This window comes from Oreochromis aureus, linkage group 6 (assembly GCF_013358895.1).
Source record: "Oreochromis aureus strain Israel breed Guangdong linkage group 6, ZZ_aureus, whole genome shotgun sequence".
Lineage (NCBI taxonomy): Eukaryota > Metazoa > Chordata > Actinopteri > Cichliformes > Cichlidae > Oreochromis > Oreochromis aureus.
Genome location: NC_052947.1, coordinates 6,673,455 through 6,693,957, shown reverse-complemented (window position 1 = coordinate 6,693,957; position 20,503 = coordinate 6,673,455). Strand labels below are relative to the sequence as shown.

The 20,503-nt window shown below is 39.7% G+C and overlaps 1 protein-coding gene across 4 annotated transcripts in view; it reads right to left on the bottom strand.

Annotated features, from left to right (window-relative positions):
* Positions 1-18,298: 18,298 nt before the first annotated feature.
* The window catches only part of LOC116315595 (B-cell receptor CD22-like), a 34,224-nt gene continuing 32,019 nt past the window's right edge, over positions 18,299-20,503 (bottom strand). For all 4 annotated transcript variants that reach the window (XM_039613578.1, XM_039613581.1, XM_039613582.1 and 1 more), the window contains 3 exons: positions 19,310-19,406; positions 19,102-19,159; positions 18,299-18,947 (listed from right to left, as the gene is read on the bottom strand). In XM_039613578.1, coding sequence (XP_039469512.1) covers positions 18,852-18,947; positions 19,102-19,159; positions 19,310-19,406 — 251 coding nt within the window. In that variant the 3' untranslated portion in view covers positions 18,299-18,851. The remainder of the gene's footprint in view (positions 18,948-19,101; positions 19,160-19,309; positions 19,407-20,503) is intronic.

Genomic DNA, 20,503 nt, shown 5'->3' with positions numbered 1-20,503 from the left:
ATGTCCACTGATGAGCCTTTGACTGCACAGATGCTTCTGTTACTGTAATTCACTCTGTTGCATGAATCACCTCGGACACCTGAAACATAAAATGATTTTGAAGTCAGATTAATGTAAGTAATCACAGTGAGTTTGACTGTTTTTATTCAGATGTATGTAGTGACTCCACCAGAGGGTTTTAAGTTACTGAAATAAACTCACACACTGAAGGAGAGGTTGAAGCTTCATGACCTCTTACAGCACAGGAGTAGCTATCTGAAGGATTCAGATAGTCTGTATACCAGTACTGGTCTGACTGAGTATAAATTTTCTGTCCATTTTTGTACCAGGCATAGAAGAGATGATTATTTAGTTGACAACTGCCCTGACAAGTCAGTATTGCCCAGTCAGAATATAATGAGGTGTCCATGTGTACCTGAAGAACTGATTATGTGAAGAAACACAATCAGAGCAGAATATTATACATCCATTATCAATAATGCAAATGCACACAGTCATGGTAATAATAGGTTTTGACTGATGTGTAAATAAAAATGTTACCTGTGACAGTCAGAGTGACTCCAGGTAAACCAGTAAAACTCTCCCAGTATGTTTCAAACCTGAACTTGTACACAGCTGAGTCGCTCTCTCTCAGGTCTTTGATTGTCAGAGTGCAGCTCTTCCACTGAGAACTGTACGACACTCGACCTGCATACGCTGGGTCTGTTTTCAGATCTTCGGGGTTATTATCATTTCCTTTAGTGAACCAAACTCTTTTTAACACATTTACTCTTGAAGGGTATTTGAAGGAGCAGCCTATGACCACTGTTGATCCTTTTACAGCACAGATCTGAGTAGAAGTGTAAGTCACTCCATAATCATCCTGACTCTGTACCACTGTAACACAGAACACATCAGAATGCGTCAGATTTATAATAACAAACAACAGTAAAATTATGAAGTCGAGCAATTACAGCAGGTAAAATAAATATGGAAAACAAAACCACATTTCTAAGTAAATATATTTCTAAAGGTGCTATTGACATGAAATTCTCACCAGATGTCAGTAACAAACCATCCAATCCACACATGCAAAAAAATCAAAACATAGATGTCCATATATCAAGTCATGTGTAATAATGAGAAATGACACAAGGAAAAAGTATTGAACACATAAAAAAAGTGGAGTTGCAAAAAAGGCATGGAAAATAATGCCACCAGCTGAAATCTGTCAGAAATTAGAAACCAATACTGTCACTAAGTGCAAATTACAGTTTTTCTCCATTGGTTTGGCTCATTTCTTGAAACAGAAATTACATTCTCAAAACTCTAAGATCATTTGGCAAAACACTCTTACAGTTTAGCACAACACTATAGCTCACCTGCAAAAGCTCATCTCTTCCAAAACTGTTCACTCAGGCTTCAATCTAAATCCCTTTCTCATCTAAACAGTCAGTGTCTCCAAAATGGCAAAGATCCTTCTCTATAGCTTTGGCTCATTTCTCGACACAGATCGGACATTCTCATCATTCTTGGTGCTTTTGTCAAAATAAACCTGGATGGTTGATCACAACAACATGTCCACCTGCAAAAGCTCATATCTCTCCTAAAACGGTTCACTCATGTGTCAAAACTACATTTCTTGCTAATCTGAATAGTCAGTGCCCCCAAAATGCATCGTCCCTTTGGCATTGTGTGAGTACTGCCATACAAAATGTTTAGATGTTTTGTCACTATGGAGGACCAACAATATACAACAGAAAAGAGTAGCCTCCAAGGTTTGACATCACAGATTGCACTCACACTACCAAGGAAATTATAACAATTTTTTATTCACACGCAAAGAAAGTTTCATACATATGTAAAAAGAAAATGTACATTACAGTAGTAAATTGTATGAACACAAAATCAAAAAACAAGGACTTATTCAGTGCTCATACACTCTCCACCTCCAAGCAGAGAAAAACTCCTCTATCGGATTGAGGAAAGGAGAGTAAGGTGGTAGGAACCCCATGACCATCCTTGGATGCGTTGCAAACCAGCCCCTAATGAGCGGGCTATGGTGGAAACTGACATTGTCCCACACAATTACATAAATGGGTAGGTGAGGCCCTATGAGACCTCTCTCATTTTCAGGGATAAAATCGGTATAAAGGCGATCCAAGAAGATGAGGAGCTTGTGTGTGTTGTATGGGCCAAGACTGGCGATGTGAGTGGCCACACCATTTTCAGAAATGGCAGCACACATAGTTATATTGCCCCCTCGCTGACCTGGGACATCCACTGTGGCCCGGTGGCCAATAATATTACGGCCACATCTTCGGCCATTGGCCAGGTTGAAGCCAGCTTCATCCACGAACACCAGGATGTGAGGGGTCTGATGTCCCTCCAATGCCATTATTCTCTAAAATAGAGTAAAGAACATAAAATCAGTCATACAGAAGAGTCATATACTACAGTTAGACAATTACATGTTCTCCCCCACAGGTTCAATATACTACAGGCCACTACTCCAGTGGTTCTAAACCAGTGATAGGCCTATGAGGAAGTACCGCAGGGGTATATGATAGAAAGGGGAGTGGGAAATACTGATGACTCACTGAGATGTTACAGTAAAACCTACAGTATTAGATAGATTTGACTGGGAGACAACAAAATAAGGATTATAATGAGAAATGTATCATACAGTAAACTGCAGTTTTCTGTTGAAATTGTTGAAGGCAGATGCAGCAAATACTGATTCTGAAATCAGGTACAGCAGGTACTGAAACCAAATAAGTGAACTACTGCTTACTGTGATTACAGGTAAGGTTATAATGAGAGACAACCAGTAACTGACTTACATTTACAGGGTGGGCCATTTATATGGATACACCGTAATAACATGGGAATGGTTGGTGATATTAAAGTCCTGTTTGTGGCACATTAGTATATGTGAGGGGGCAAACTCCTCAAGATGGGTGGTGACCATGGTGGCCTTTTAGAAGTCGGCCATCTTGGATACAACTTTTGTTTTTTCAATAGGAAGATGGCCATGTGACACATCAAACTTATTGGTAATGTCACAAGAAAAACAATGGTGTGCTTGGTTTCAACGTAACTTTATTCTTTCATGAGTTATTTACAAGTTTCTGACCACTTATAAAATGTGTTCAATGTGCCGCCCATTGTGTTGGATTGTCAATGCAACCCTTTTCTCCCACTCTTCACACACTGATAGCAACACCGCAGGAGTAATGCCAGCACAGGCATCCAGTATCCGTAGTTTCAGGTGCTGCACATCTCGTATCTTCACACCATAGACAATTGCCTTCAGATGACCCCAAAGATAAAAGTCTAAGGGGGTCAGATTGGGAGACCTTGGGGGCCATTCAACTGGCCCACGACGACCAATCCACTTCCCAGGAAACTTCATCTAGGAATGCTCGGACCTGGCACCCATAATGTGGTGGTGCACCATCTTGCTGGAAAAACTCAGGGAACGTGCCAGCTTCAGTGCATAAAGAGGGAAACACATCATCATGTAGCAATTTCAAATATCCAGTGGCCTTGAGGTTTCCATTGATGAAGAATGGACCCACTATCGTTGTATCCCATATACCACACCAAACCATCACTTTTGTTGTTCCAACAGTCTTGGAGGGATCCATCCAATGTGTGTTAGTGTCAGACCAATAGCGGTGGTTTTGTTTGTTAGCTTCACCATTTACATAAAAGTTTGCCTCATCACTGAACAAAAGCTTCTGCGTGAACTGAGGGTCCTGTTCCAATTTTTGTTTTGCCCATTCTGCAAATTCTGTGTGCCGATCTGGGTCATCCTCGTTGAGATGCTGCAGTAGCTGGAGTTTGTAAGGGTGCCATTTGTGAGTAGCTAATATCCGCCGAAGGGATGTTCGACTAATGCCACTCTCCAGTGACATGCGGCGAGTGCTACGCTGTGGGCTCTTGCTGAATGAAGCTAGGACAGCCACTGATGTTTCTTCATTAGTGACAGTTTTCTTGCGTCCACATTTTGGCAAATCCAACACTGAACCAGTTTCACGAAACTTAGCAAGCAGTTTGCTAACTGTAGCATGGGAGATGGGTGGTCTCGTAGGGTGTCTTGCATTGAAATCTGCTGCAATGACCCACTTACTGCGTTCACCAGATATCAACACAATTTCGATCCGCTCCTCACGTCTTAACCTCTTCAACATGTCAATGGCTGTGAACAAAGAGTAACTTGTAAATAACTCATGAAAGAATAAAGTTACGTTGAAACCAAGCACACCATTGTTTTTCTTGTGACATTACCAATAAGTTTGATGTGTCACATGGCCATCTTCCTATTGAAAAAACAAAAGTTGTATCCAACATGGCCGACTTCTAAATGGCCACCATGGTCACCACCCATCTTGAGGAGTTTGCCTCCTCACATATACTAATGTGCCACAAACAGGACTTTAATATCACCAACCATTCCCATGTTATTACGCTGTATCCATATAAATGGCCCACCCTGTACATACTGGTAGCGCAACTCCTTCACTCTGTCAGAGTTCCTCTCAAATGGTACCCTGTAGATTTGTTTCATTGTCATCTGATGCTTCTTCAAAACCCGGTCTATCGTGGAGATGCTTATTGTGTTTATATTCTGGGATGTATGATTGTCCTGAAGGATGGCATCACGGATCTGTCTCAATGTGATGGCATTATTTGCCATCACCATGTTACAAATCTCTCTTTCCTGTTGTTCATTGAGCAGTTTTCCTCTGCCACCCACACGAGGTTGTCGTCCAATCCTATACATAGAACAGAATACAGTAGGTTACCAGTGTAATTGTATTATTGTTTTACTCACAGTAACTTCACCACAATCCTAATGCAGCATTGCACAGTGACTGGAATACTACTCTAAACTGTATAAATTATGTAATTCCATAGTTTACAGTAATTTGTTCAATATCTTTCTTGTCATATTTAGTATCACAACATTCCACTAGTCCTCTCCACCTGCTAGTATAGACCTACTACTGTAGGCAGATGCACACAAAATCTCTACAGTAAGTTATAAATTTTTTGCCTCACGCACAGTGCCCTGTCCTATGCAACATATAATTCCATCATAGATTACATGGAGTACATACCTGTTTTCCCTGCGAAAGGTTTGGGTGATGGAGGAGACTGTAGAGCGAGGCACATTAGGCTGCACTCGACGACCTGCCTCTGCCATTGTGAGGCCATGGTTTATGACATGGTCTATAATTGTGGCCCAAATTTCATTCGGGACAGCACAGTGTCTTCGCGCACCTTGGCCTCTTCCCCCTATTCCTCCACCACGCATTCTCAGTCCTCCTCTTCTTCTTCTTCTTCCTCCTCCTCTTCCTTGAGGGAGAACTTCCCCTTATCCGTTTGCTTGGCCTTGTCTATCCATGTTCAGAGATCGGACTGGCTCTGGTCAAGCTCTATATATCTGTGTTTGGCAGCGCACAATCGTGGAACACACCTGTGTGTGACACTCCCCCTTCGTTAGTCTAGTTTCACCTGACTGTCAATGACTGTCATCAATTTATCAAATATTCAAAGAAATTCATATATGGTATTCATGGTATTATGTTCTTGACCAATTTTGACAATTGAACAGACAGTTGTGCATGCGAATACTTATACAATGAAATCATGCTGACATGTTTTGGAGAGAATGATCATTAGACTGAGAATCAACTAATCAGTTTAGATCTACAGGATCTATTCATTTGGAAAATGTGCTAAATGTGGGCTAACTGTATAACTGTAGGCTACTTGTACTTAATCATTTGCAAAGATGCACTGAGACAATTGAGACATGTACTAAGGCATTTGCCATTTGATGAAATGAATGAGAAATGCCATTCTGTTGTGAACATTTGCCAAGAGGTTTGGAGGTTTGTCCATGTTATTTTGAGAATGTAATTTCTGTTTCAAGAAATGAGCCAAACCAATGGAGAAAAACTGTAATATCAACTGTCTCCAAAAGTTGAATCTGTTCATCTGGACGTAGTGTTTTGTGGGAGAAACGTTTCGTCACTCATCCAAGTGACTTCTTCAGTCTCAGCTGACTGCAGGTTTCCCCAAACCTTATAAACAGTACATTTGCATAATGACTGAAACCAGCCCACCGAAGGAACAATGGGCTGTGAGGTCAGTTCCTTAATCATAATTATGCAAATTCCCATGACCATTGATCAACAATCACTGACCAAAACCCACTGATCAAAGAACACTGATCAATGGCCATGAGTACCATTCACAGAGAGTTGGGGAATGGCTGCAATCACAGCATTGTAAGATGGCGAAAGATGTACCCTTAGGCCCCTCCTCGATTCAGAGATGGTCTTTCTCTTTTCACGTAAATGGCCTCCTTGACTCCAAGGCTCAAACCAGCATTCTTCCCTGTCCAGGATGTGTACATCCTCATCGTTGAAAGAGTGTCCACTGGCCTGTAGGTGTAAATAAACTGCAGAGTCCTGGCCTGATGAGGTAGCTCTTCTGTGTTGTGCCATCCGCTTCGCCAGAGGTTGTTTGGTTTCCCCGATGTATAAATCCTGGCAATCCTCCTGGCACTTAACAGCGTACACTATGTTACTCTGTTTGTGTCGGGGGACCCGATCCTTGGGGTGGACCAGTTTTTGGCGCAGCGTATTTTGGGGTTTAACCCCAAAATGTGTACATCCTCATCGTTGAAAGAGTGTCCATCGTTGAAAGAGCGTATTTTGGGGTTTAACCCCAAAATACGCTGCGCCAAAAACTGGTCCGAGGAGGATCAATACTCCTGAATCGAGGAGGGGGCCTAAGGGTACATCTTTCGCCATCTTACAATGCTGTGATTGCAGCCATTCCCCAACTCTCTGTGAATGGTACTCATGGCCATTGATCAGTGTTCTTTGATCAGTGGGTTTTGGTCAGTGATTGTTGATCAATGGTCATGGGAATTTGCATAATTATGATTAAGGAACTGACCTCACAGCCCATTGTTCCTTCGGTGGGCTGGTTTCAGTCATTATGCAAATGTACTGTTTATAAGGTTTGGGGAAACCTGCAGTCAGCTGAGACTGAAGAAGTCACTTGGATGAGTGACGAAACGTTTCTCCCACAAAACGCTACGTCCAGATGAACAGATTCAACTTTTGAAGATTTACTTTCCTGGATGATTGAGAATGCATCAAGACGTAATATCAACTGATTCAGACAGGCCATCCACACAAGAAACATCTCATGATGGGTGAAGCCACTAAGCTCTCATGAGGCTGTCACGACCTTATTGTTGGAAAACATTGTGATGGCATTGGTCACAGAGGCATTTCTAAAGTACTGAAAATTGCAGTGAGCACTGCTGGGGCCATAATGTGGAAGTGGAAAGAACATCGTTTTACCACAAACCGGCCATGATCAGATCCTCCCTGCAAGATTTCAGACAGTGGAGTAAAAAGAATTCAGAAGAGTTTCTAAGAGCCAAGGAGCACTGGTGGAGACCTAGAGAAAGACCTGGAAACAGCAGGTAAAATTCTTTCAAAGAAAATAAGTAATGCTCAACCACCATCGCCTGTATGAACGCTCACCACGCAAGACTCAATTTCTGAAGAAAAAGCATGTTGAATTTAAAGTCTGCTGAACAACATTTAGACAAGCCTGTGATATACTGGGAGACTATAGTCTGATCAGATGAGACCAAAATTGAACTCTTTTGATACCATAATACACACAATGTTATGAGGTCAAAGGGCACTGCATATAAAGCCAAAAGCACCATACCAACAGTGAAGTTTGGAGGTGAGATCATCATGGTGTGGGGCTGTTTTTCAGCATACAGCACTGGCACACTTCATACCACTGAAGGAAGGATGAATGGAAACATGAACTGAAACACTGTTGATAAAAATCTGCTGCCATCTATCAGGTTGATGAGGATGAAATGAAGATCACCTGACCTGAACCCAAAATAAAATCTGCGGAAAGAACTAAAGTTCAGAGTTCGTAGAAGGAGCCCACAGAGTCCTCAGGATTTGAAGAATGTTTTTGTGGAAAAATGGGTCCAAATCACACCTGAGCAATGCTTGTGACTAGTTTCTCCATACAGGAAGCGTCTTGGAGCTGTCATCAGGGCTGGGTATCGATTTCAACTTCTATAAACGATTTGATTCTGATTCACAAGTTCCTGATTCGATTTGATTCAGACAGTCAGAAAAATTATAATTCTGATCATTTATATAGATAGATAGATAGATAGATAGATAGATAGATAGATAGATAGATAGATAGATAGATAGATAGATAGATAGATAGATAGATAGATAGATAGATAGATATAAATATCCATATTTTTATATCTATGTATAAAAACAAAGCTGACAATTGTGAGACTGCATCAGAGGTGGAAGCATCACAGCAGTGATGCAGTCAAAGTAACTGAGGATAAAACACAGAAAAATACGAAGGAGATTTTCCAGGCCTGGCTTTTTCCTGGTTATGGCTTTATAGCACATAACCTTTAATACAGTGGATTAAAAAACGAAGAAAACCATGAACCAACATATGAACATTACCTGATGCTGCTGAAGTGAAGCAGAGCAAAGTTACAGAGGTTTTATTAGAGACACAGCTTAGCATTTTGCAATTTGGCATCATTTGTAAAAGCTTAAATTTCTTCGATATTGAACAGCAGAAATTAGGCTTTCTTACCGGCGGTCATTTTTGGAAAAAATAAATAAATAAAATTTAAAAACAGCGGCCGACAGCACTGTAAACAATGGCAGACTGGTGTATAATAAGCAAGCGAATAATGCTGATATTTGAGATGGGAAACTGGTCTTTAAGTACACTGAGAGAGAGAGAGAGAGAGAGAGAGAGAGAGAGAGCTGTGCAGGAAGTGTGATTTTATCGTGCTGGGAGCAAAACAGCAAAGGTAAGAGGGATTTAATGACGATGTTTCTCTAATGTGAAATGTAGTTTGGATCTTCTTTGGCTGCTGGTTCAGTGAATTTTGGTGTGACAAAACCTGCAGCTTCAGAGTCTGTGAGATATCGGCCTTCAGCACCAGATGGCATGCACAGGTACATGCTGTCGAGTGACCGATCTACGCTCTGTGTTTACATCTTTCTGTGGAATCCGTTTACCTGCTTTTTAAGCGTTTGGTGTTTTAACTCTTTGGTGGTTGTTGAAATAGTTTTGTGAGCTTTAACCTGAGATTCTGGCAAAATACATTTATATTTAAAAATTGATTCAACATTTAATAAATCGATATCGCATTATTCAAACTAAAATCATAAGATTCGTGTTCAAGGCATTAAATATGTCATTAAGCATGTTTAATACTTTTCCCTGTGTCATTTCTCCTTATTACACATAATTTATGAACATCTGTGGTTTGATTTCTTTGCATGTTTGGATTTGATGGGTTGTTGCCGACACCTGGTGAGAATTTTATGTCAATAGCACCTTTAGAAATATATTTACTTAGAAAATTGGTGTCGTGTTCAATACTTATTTTACCCGTTGCATATAGGGAGAAATTCACACAATAGAAAAAACGAAGTTGTGCTTCATTTCTATTATAAAAAATATTTAACAACTGTTTTTCTCAGCCAAATGTGTGAAACGAATATCTTAGAATATAAATAGATACAGTTGAGTTTTACACATTTTAAATTATCTATTATCTAAATTATCTAGTTGTACTACTTGACAACCCAGTATAACAGAAAATTCTTCTTGTTTTTTTATGAGACAATTTGTATTAATCCTTAGAATTTTTCTCTCTGTAATTCAATGGCACATAAAGTAGCAGGAAAGTAAGTACAGTATTTCAAAAAACATTACTATACTTAAATACATATTATAAAAAAGTAAATTATAACAATTAATGCATCAGTTGTTTCTTTTTTTTATCCTGCATAATAGAGACATGCTGTAGCTTTATAATGTTAAGTGCCATGGTGAAGTTGCTGAGAACGTGAAAAGTGGAAACCACTCTGTCTTTTTCTAAACGCATGTATATATAATATCTGCAGTGTTTGTACACATCACACAGCATCTGTATTTATTTACAAAAAATATTTAAATATATGAAAACTGTAAGTAGAAAACAAATGCAAACATGTATATGTAATTCCTGCAGATGGTGGATGTGTGACAGCCAGAAACAGCTCTAGTGTCGGGGTGTAACTGCAGATATAAATCAAATATAAAGGTACACAATACCTGTTAGAGAGAGAAGGAAGAGAACAAATCCACTGGCTGCTTCACTTAAACTCATAGCTGCTCTTCTCATTTCTTAATTCACATTAACATGACAAATACTGTGTGCCAGCTAGTCTTCATCAGACGCTGAGGATGTAGTCTTTGATAGCAGCGTCTTCTGTGGTTGGAAAATATAAAAGTGATATTAGACTGTCTTCCTTCCGCAGTACATGCTCAACATGCGTAAACAGATACAATCCTGTAAATCTCCACTCAAACCCTAATGAAGTGAAGAAGTGCTCCTTATACAGTGGTTTACATGTAAGATTAACTTCTTAACAGACAAACGTGGCATACAGTGCCTTGAAAAAGTATTCATACCCCTTGAACTTTAACATTTTGTCACCTTACAACCAAAGACTTCAATGTTTTTATTGAGATTTTCTGTGATAGACCAACACAAAGTAGCACATAATTGTGAACTGGTATGAAAACGATACATGGTTTTCAAAATTTTAAGTAAATAGAAATCTGAAAAGTGCGGCGTGTATTTGTATTTATCCTCCTGAATTCTGATACACCTTAAATAAAATCCAGTGGAATCAAGCTTTGAACATCTGAAGGAGCACTGTTCAATCCATCATCCAAAAATGGAAAAGTATGCTACAACTGCAAACCTACCAAGACATGGCCTAACCTAAACTGACAGACCGAGCAAGGACGGCACTGGTCAGAGAGACTCATGGTCACTCTGGAGGAGAAATCCACAGCTCAGGTGGGAGAATCTGTCCACAGGTCAACTGTAAGTCTTGTACTCCACAAATCTGGAAGAGTGGCAGCAAGAAAGCTATTGTTGACAGACAGACATAAAAAGTCCTGCAGTTTGCCAGGATTCATGTAGGGGACACAGCAAACATGTGGAAGAAGGTGCTGTGGTCAGACGAGACCAAAGTTGGACTATTGGACTTTGGCCTAAATGCAAAGCACTACATGTGGCAGAAAAGTAACACTGCTCATCACCCTGAACACACCATCCCCACTGTGAAACATGGTGGTGGCAGCATCATGCTGTGGGGACGCTTTTCTTCAGCAGCGACAGGGAAGCTGGTCAGAGATGACAGGCGTGTGGATGGAGCTAAATACAAGGCAAACCTGGAAGAAAACCTGCTGGAGGCTGCAAAGGACTTGAGACTGGGAGGAAGATTCACCCTCCAGCAAGACAATGTCATACCACTTCACATGTATGTGCTACTTTGTTGCTACTTTGTGTTGGTCAATCACACAAAATCTCAATAAATAAAAAAACACAAGTTTTTGGTTATAAGGTGACAAAATTTGTAAAAGTTCAAGGGTTATGAATACTTTTTTAAGGCACTGTATTTCAATCACTCTTTGCTCCTACAATTACCGCAAAATGTATTAACAACACCATGAACAGATTTACTGTAAAGCTGCAGATTTAATGCGGGTTTACTTTGCAAAGAGAGCTAAGAGGAAATCTTTACCACAAAATATCTCTTAGATAAAAAGAACAGATGAGGGACGTACAGCTGAACAGTTTGGTAGCCTTTCTGTTAAAATGATAGCTGTAGCTTAACAGCGCTGAGTGAGCTCTCCTGTAATCACCTCTAAGAGTCCGACGACAAAAGCAGCCTGCAGTAGCTTACATACTTAAATACACAATGTACTTAATGAAAGCAATTTGAATTTCCAGTTCTTGTTCAGCTTGTGTACCTACAGTAGTTTTAAAATCATGATCTGATTCAAAAACTGGAAAGGAAATGCAAATTCAATCCTGTTTTTCTACACTATGACATCTAAGACAGATATTTTTGCACTATCATACATGTGGCTACATTTCTGAGTGTACAACTGTATGCAACCCATTATGCATATAACTGCATGCCGGTTTTGCAAAGGTGGCCCATGTTTTAAAGGATTGTCTTGTGATATTCTGTTTTTAAAGTACAAATTACTCTTATTTATTTTCCTTTTTAAATTTTTTAACCCATATCTTTTCCAGAAAAATGGCAAAGAAAAAATGTAAGTAAGAATGGGCTGTGATTTTTTGGGCTGCACCGGTGTTCTATTACAGATTTATTATGTGACAAGTGGGGCTGGACAAGACTTTAAATATAATTTTGTATTAGATAATTACTTTCCAAAGTATAAAAAAAACATTTAGACTTATTAATGCATCTTTTGTAATCAAAATACATTTACTATATTCATATAGCACTCGTATAGAACAGCATTTTTTATTATATACAGTATTATATAGGTATTATATTATTTATCCTTTTCATGTTTCAGTTACTTATATATTACTGAATAGCCTGACTGATAATAATGCCACTATCTGTAAATAACAGGCAGCTAAAGCTTTCAAATAATCTGGAATAAGTACAGTATTTCCATCCAAAATATAGTGACATAAAAGCTAAAAGTGGCATAAGATAGAATTACAGTAAATTTCTTGAGTAAATCAGTCACACTCCTCACATTTTTATCAATGCTTTAATCTGGTGATGTTGGTGATTCTCCTCCTGTTTAAGCGTCAAATTACTCCTTGTGGTATTTAAAACTCTTTTTGTTCTAAACTGGGACAAGTTTCATTTTATATTTTTCTATAGAAAAAAATTAAAATTATATTAAGTAGTATCATCTTTGTGCGGCTGACTGTAGCCTACAGTACAGAATCGAATCAGTTAAATAGATGCTGTCAGTCGGCCTTTATTCAAACCCATGTGTGTGTAACTAGTGCCTAAATATAATCTTGGTCCAAAAGTAGAAAGAGGATCTTGCTTTTCCTTGACCAGCCCACAGTTTCAAAGTAATTTATTTTTTCTATAAACCTTAATAAAGCAATATAATTGTGAAACCGGGCACCTAAGATCTTACTTGTTGACCTTTCATAACAACAGCCGATTTTCTGTTTTTGTCAGGTTATGTTGGTTTGTTTGTTTTTAATTATTAACAACCATTTAACACAGACTGGGTTGCAGCAAAAATTGTCTTGCATGCCAGAGTAAAATAGCTAAGCACCATATTAATGGAAATATGTAGTCATATCTACCCCTGCTTTGTCGATCAGGCACTGATACTGATCAGTGTTTAACAGTTGAATTTTTTTGTAACTTCCTGGTTTTAAATGTGGTACATTTCAAGTTTTTCCGGTCTAGGTATAATATGTCATATTTTATACTAGAAACCATCCTATTACGTTTGGTATGCAATTGCTACATGTAGAGCATGAAAGGCTCGGTTTGGCTGCAGTAACTTTGTTCTCTTTCCCAGTGGTGTAAGCAGGGATTTGGAGTCCCATGCAAAAATAAATATACAGGGTGGGCCATTTATATGGATACACCGTAATAAAATGGGAATGGTTGGTGATATTAAAATCCTGTTTGTGGCACATTAGTATATGTGAGGGGGCAAACTCCTCAAGATGGGTGGTGACCATGGTGGCCATTTAGAAGTCGGCCATCTTGGATACAACTTTTTTTTTTTTCAATTGGAAGCGGGCCATGTGACACATCAAACTTATTGGTAATGTCACAAGAAAAACAATGGTGTGCTTGGTTTCAACGTAACTTTATTCTTTCATGAGTTATTTACAAGTTACTCTTTGTTCACAGCCATTGACATGTCGAAGAGGTTAACACGTGAGGAGCGGATTGAAATCGTGTTGATATCTGGTGAACGCAGTAACCGGGTCATTGCAGCAGATTTCAATGCAAGACACCCTACGAGACCACCCATCTCCCATGCTACAGTTAGTAAACTGCTTGCTAAGTTTCATGAAACTGGTTCAGTGTTGGATTTGCCAAAATGTGGACGCAAGAAAACTGTTACTAATGAAGAAACATCAGTGGCTGTCCTAGCTTCATTCAGCAAGAGCCCACAGCGTAGCACTCGCCACATGTCACTGGAGAGTGGCATTAGTCGAACATCCCTTCGGCGGATATTAGCTACTCACAAATGGCACCCTTACAAACTCCAGCTACTGCAGCATCTCAACGAGGATGACCCAGATCGGCGCACAGAATTTGCAGAATGGGCAAAACAAAAATTGGAACAGGACCCTCAGTTCACGCAGAAGATTTTGTTCAGTGATGAGGCAAACTTTTATGTGAATGGTGAAGTTAACAAACAAAACCACCGCTATTGGTCTGACACTAACCCACATTGGATGGATCCCTCCAAGACTGTTGGAACAAACAAAAGTGATGGTTTGGTGTGGTATATGGGATACAACGATAGTGGGTCCATTCTTCATCAATGGAAACCTCAAGGCCACTGGATATTTGAAATTGCTACATGATGATGTGTTTCCCTCTTTATGCACTGAAGCTGGCACGTTCCCTGAGTTCTTCCAGCAAGATGGTGCACCACCACATTATGGGTGCCAGGTCCGAGCATTCCTAGATGAACAGCTTCCTGGAAAGTGGATTGGTCGTCGTGGGCCAGTTGAATGGCCCCCAAGGTCTCCCAATCTGACCCCCTTAGACTTTTATCTTTGGGGTCATCTGAAGGCAATTGTCTATGGTGTGAAGATACGAGATGTGCATCACCTGAAACTACGGATACTGGATGCCTGTGCTGGCATTTCTCCTGCGGTGTTGCTATCAGTGTGTGAAGAGTGGGAGAAGAGGGCTGCATTGACAATCCAACACAATGGACATTTTATAAGTGGTCAGAAACTTGTAAATAACTCATGAAAGAATAAAGTTACGTTGAAACCAAGCACACCATTGTTTTTCTTGTGACATTACCAATAAGTTTGATGTGTCACATGGCCCTCTTACTATTGAAAAAACAAAAGTTGTATCCAAGATGGCCGACTTCTAAATGGCCACCATGGTCACCACCCATCTTGAGGAGTTTGCCCCCTTACATATACTAATGTGCCACAAACAGGACTTTAATATCACCAACCATTCCCATTTTATTACGGCGCACCCTCGAGAGGTTGGTTCTAAACCATCTGCGCCCCCTGGTGAGGTCTTCATTGGATCCGCTGCAGTTTGCTTACCAGCCTGGCATTGGGGTGGAGGACGCCATCATCTACCTCGGCGGCTGAGGTCATTTGGAGCACAGGGAGCGCTTTTAAAGACCTTCTATGACTCTGTGGTGGCATCTGTCATTTTTTACAGTGTTGTATGTTGGAGCAGCAGTTTATCGGCAGCTGAGAGGAAGAGGTTGGATAAACTCATCAGGAAGGCCAGCTCTGTTCTGGGATGCACCCTGGACCCAGTGCAGGTGGTGGGAGACAGAAGGACAAAATAACATCTCTGATGGACAGAGTCTCCCACCCCATGCATGGAAATGTTGCTGAACTACAGAGCTCCTTCAGTGACAGACTGCTGCATCCTAGATGCGTGAAGGAGCGTTTCCGCAGGTCCTTCCTCCCTGCAGCTGTCAGACTGTACAATCAGAACTGCTCCCAACAATCATAGATGTTTACATCAGCACTGTAACTGCAATAAGTTAATTAACCGATTCGCACTACAACCTGGTTTGCCTCTTATCTGTAGTTATTTATATTTAATTTAATAACTGTACAGTACTCTCTGTATATAGTAACCATTGTCCTTAATGTAAATATGTAAGAAAAATTGTGTATGTTTCTGTTCTGTGTCCTGTGTACTGTTTGTTTGTATATGTGTATTTTTGGCTGCTGTTACAACCAAATTTCCCCTTGTGGGACAATTAAAGGGTTATTCTATTCTATTCTATTCTATATAAATGGCCCACCCTGTATATATAACTTTAGGCCCCACCACATTAATACTGTAAACCATGCTAGTTCTAATATAACACTGTGCAGACCTGGATCAATATTCTCATAAATAGATTAAATAGATAATATAAATAGATTTTATAATGTTGTGCAAGACTGATGAGATATGTAGAAACCACATTTTACATTTTAATATTTTCTAAAATTCTAGTATTTTCAGTATTTTTTACTGCTTAAACATTTGTATTTATAATACTACATTTTGGCAAATATAACGTGAATAATCCTTTGAATATCAGTTTTCAAGCAAAGTATAGCAAATGTGTCTGTCCTGAGACCTATAAAGCAAAGGTTTTAATCTGATTTAGCGTACTGAAAACTCTGATCACCTGTAACAGTACTTCTCTGTTTATGTAGGTTATGATGATAAAGATTCCTAAGGGGCACCCTTAGAGGAATTTAGACACATTTTGGCATAACAGAACTCACCTGCTTATGTACAAAGGTTCTGCCTCCAATTGCAAGTTGGCTAAAACAACAAACACATTATTTTCTGTCAGAAATGAAGCAAGCTGACTAAAACTAGGAAAGTCCATGAATTTAATTTCTGCCTGTCTCTTTCTTTTTCAAAACTCAGACTTTACTGATAACAGAGACATTCTGCTGCAGTGCTATCTCCCTGTATCGCTAAGAGCGCGTGCACGTGGACTAAACCAAATCATGAAATAAGGAAGGGGGGGCGGGGTCAGAGGCTGACTGAATTATATTCTTTGGTGTCAAAAACAAACAAAACTATTGCTAGGAACCAAACACGTTTATAGGTACCTTGTGAAGAAAACAGTATTCTATGGTGATAAAGTTAATAACTTTCATAACAAAAACAAATAAATAAAATAATATAAATGGACTATTTGATTATTCCCTTCATAGAATCGTCATAACTTCTCTCCTCTAAGGACCCCTGCTTTCTTAATTGATTTCACTTGCAGACAAGACGTACAAACGACCTGGTGAAATCATCACTGGGAACGTGCTCCTGGTTTTGATATGACTGTGACAATTTTTATTTTATTGCTATGTTATTGTTGTAATTGTAACATGTTTGTCTGAAACGGGTCTCTCTTGTAAATGACTTATTGAGTCTCTATTGAGCTACCTGTATAAATAAAGGTTAAATAAAAAATAAAAAAGTAATTGAGTTAACTAATGAGGTTGCTTTGTCTGCTTTGGCCAATAGTGGTCACTGCATGACATGTGCATTACATGTGCAATGCATCATTTGTCATTTGTGTTTTGCTGACTTTTGAAGACTGGCATATCCTATTTAATATGTGTGTGGTTTTCTTGATCACCTTCTGCAAAGGAAGGATTATTAATAAAGCTTTTAGAAAACTTTGTTGGACTCCGCAGTTCTTCTTTACTCTTTCAATGTTGGGATAAATTCTCTTTCCACATTCGAGTGAATCCAGCAAGCATATAATCAAAAATGAATGGACAGGTCAGCAGAGTGTTTTGTTTTTGTTCTGCAGATCTACATGATTGAGTTTTGTGTGATACCTGTGATTCACTGGGCAGGTTTAAATACTCACCGCAATGATTTCTTATCTGCAGTGCCACGCTGAGACACAACACAGGGGGTCTTGGTGCATTATCCTCCACACCTACAGGTGGTGGTGTTGGTCTAAGTTTATTCTCCTCAGCAAGAGAAGTGAGTAGATTTGTATACAGTAGAGTGTAGGATATGCACAGCATCACAGTATGGCAGATTCAAGTAATAATGTGAGTTTCGAGAATTTTTTTTTTATATAACCAGGTTTTGTTGACTTTGGAGTACAATGCAGATGAATTATGTCCTTTTTCTTTTTGTAGACAGAAAAAGAGACGAGATGATATCATTGCTATTAATACACAGACACAGGTTATAAGAAAATCAGAAAATGTCAAAAAGAATTTGTAATATTTCTATGTGAGATGCTCTTGAACTGAGGGCTGTGCTGCATCTGTTAAATTTAACAGCAGAGTACTCATTGACGGGTGGCTGACCTCTCCTTTAGAGATACAGTGAGGAATTTAGCTGTCTGAGAGAGGCTCAGAGTAGAGCCGCTGCTCCTCCACCGTGAAAGGAGGCAGTTTAGGTACTTTAGGCATCTGTACAAGGATGCCTCATGGGTCAGGTAAGGACAGAAGGACAGATGGATACACTGAAGGAGGTGGCCGGGAAGAGGAGAAGGGTTTGGCAGAGGTCACGTGTTTCCGCTTGCTGTGGAGCTCCACAGTGGCTGCAGCCAGGTGCTCTTGGGGAAGAGGGAGGTCTGTGCGTCCTTTAGCTCTTCCTAATCAAGGCTCATGCAGGATAGAAACATTTGTGTTGGCTACTTGACATATAATAAAATGTATTTACTTTAATACCAAAGACAGATCACAAAGAATTTCTCAGTCAGCTCATCCCTTTACATAATTATTCTTGGGAATGAAAACACCAGCAGTATACATCAGAAGTATTTATCTGAATGATAAAATAAAGCAGGAATCAACACGTGTTCAAATTTTACCACCAAGCAGTGTGGAAACTGCTGAGTTTAAAGTAACGTCCAGTTCTTTAAAACAGTTACAGTGCTTCACACCAAAATTAGTTCACAATATTAAACCAGTTCATTAAATCAAAAATTTAAATGAAAAAGTTTTAGGAAGTTTCAGAAATAAAGCTGCTGTTTAAGTTTAGCCTCATCTATGAATACTGCATTTGATCCTCACTTAGCCAGCCAAACAGCACAGTCCATGAAAACATCCTCCACGGTCTCTGCCTCGTGCGCTTCTTCAGGTTTTGTATTGCTTTCTCTTTCTGTCATCATTCTAACGTCTGATTAAACACCATCTAAACAACACGAGTTTGAGTCTGTTTTTTTTATACACGAGTCTCTAACATGACTGGACTTCACAGCAGCTCTTCCTGCTCTTCAGTGTCGTCTGACTGTGCTGCAGTGGCACCCTGTGAGTCTGAGACGTTCTCACAATCAGCATGAGTGTTTACCTGATGGAGAGAGATAGCTTTGTGAACCTCACATTATCCTACCTAATTTTATTTACGTTTATTTTTGGATCACTTATTTTTCCATTCTAGTGCAGTATAAACTGTTTTATCATACATCTATCATAACATATGTTGTATCAGTAGAACCTCTTACTTTGATGACATTTACAGATTCATTTGGTCCAGTTTCTAAGGCCACATGTGTCTTCTTCCTGGATTTAATCCAACAAAAACAAAATGGTATTAAATTAAAAAGAATTCATGACTTTAAAATTGAAGTTTTTAAAATTTACATAAAAGAGCAATGATGTCACTGTTGTTAGTGTTTTTTCTTTGTTCTTTTAAAAAAAAAAAAGTGTTACCTCATCCACAGACCCAACACGAACAGAGCAATCGGCATCAGGACCACCAGAGTCAATCTGACGATATTCAATATCATTACAGATTCTATTATAAATTCTGAAAATCACAATCAAAATCACACTTAGTTGAAAGATTAGATTCATAAGGTGATGCTATTTGTCATTTGGTATCATCAGCAACTGCTGTCACTGAGTTTACTCTCTTAACACAGCTGCAGAAAGTGTAAACATATATACACTACCAGTCAAAAGTTTGGACACACCTTTTCATTTAATGGATTTTTTATTACTATTATTTTCATGACTTCTTGATGCATGCTCAATCATCCAGGAAAGTAAATCTCCAAAAGTTGAATCTGTTCATCTGGACGTAGCGTTTTGTGGGAGAAACGTTTCGTCACTCATCCAAGTGACTTCTTCAGTCTCAGCTAACTGCAGGTTTCCCCAAACCTTATAAACAGTACATTTGCATAATGACTGAAACCAGCCCACTGAAGGAACAATGGGCTGGGAGGTCAGTTCCTTAATCTTAATTATGTAAATTCTCATGACCATTGATCAACAACCACTGACCAAAACCCACTGATCAATGGCCATGAGTACCATTCACAGAGAGTTGGGGAATGGCTGCAATCACAGCATTGTAAGATGGCGAAAGATGTACCCTTAGGCCCCCTCCTCGATTCAGAGATGGTCTTTCCCTTTTCACGTAAATGGCCTCCTTGACTCTGCGCTCAAACCACCGTTCCTCCCTGTACCTCTGTCTCTCTTCCACAGCATGTCTTTATCCTGTTTTCCTTCTCTCACCCCAACTGGTCGCAGCAGATGGCCCCGCCCCTCCCTGAGCCTGGTTCTGCCGGAGGTTTCTTCCTGTTAAAAGGGAGTTTTTCCTTCCCACTGTCGCCAAAGTGCTTGCTCATAGGGGGTCATATGATTGTTGGGTTTTTCTCTGTATCTATGAAGCGCCTTGAGGCGACTTTTGTTGTGATTTGGCGCTATATAAATAAAATTGAATTGAATTGTACAGGATGTGTACATCCTCATCATTGAAAGAGTGTCCACTGGCCTGTAGGTGTAAATAGACTGCAGAGTCCTGGCCTGACGAGGCAGCCCTTCTGTGTTGTGCCATCCGCTTCGCCAGAGGTTGTTTGGTTTCCCCGATGTATAAATCCTGGCAATCCTCCTGGCACTTAA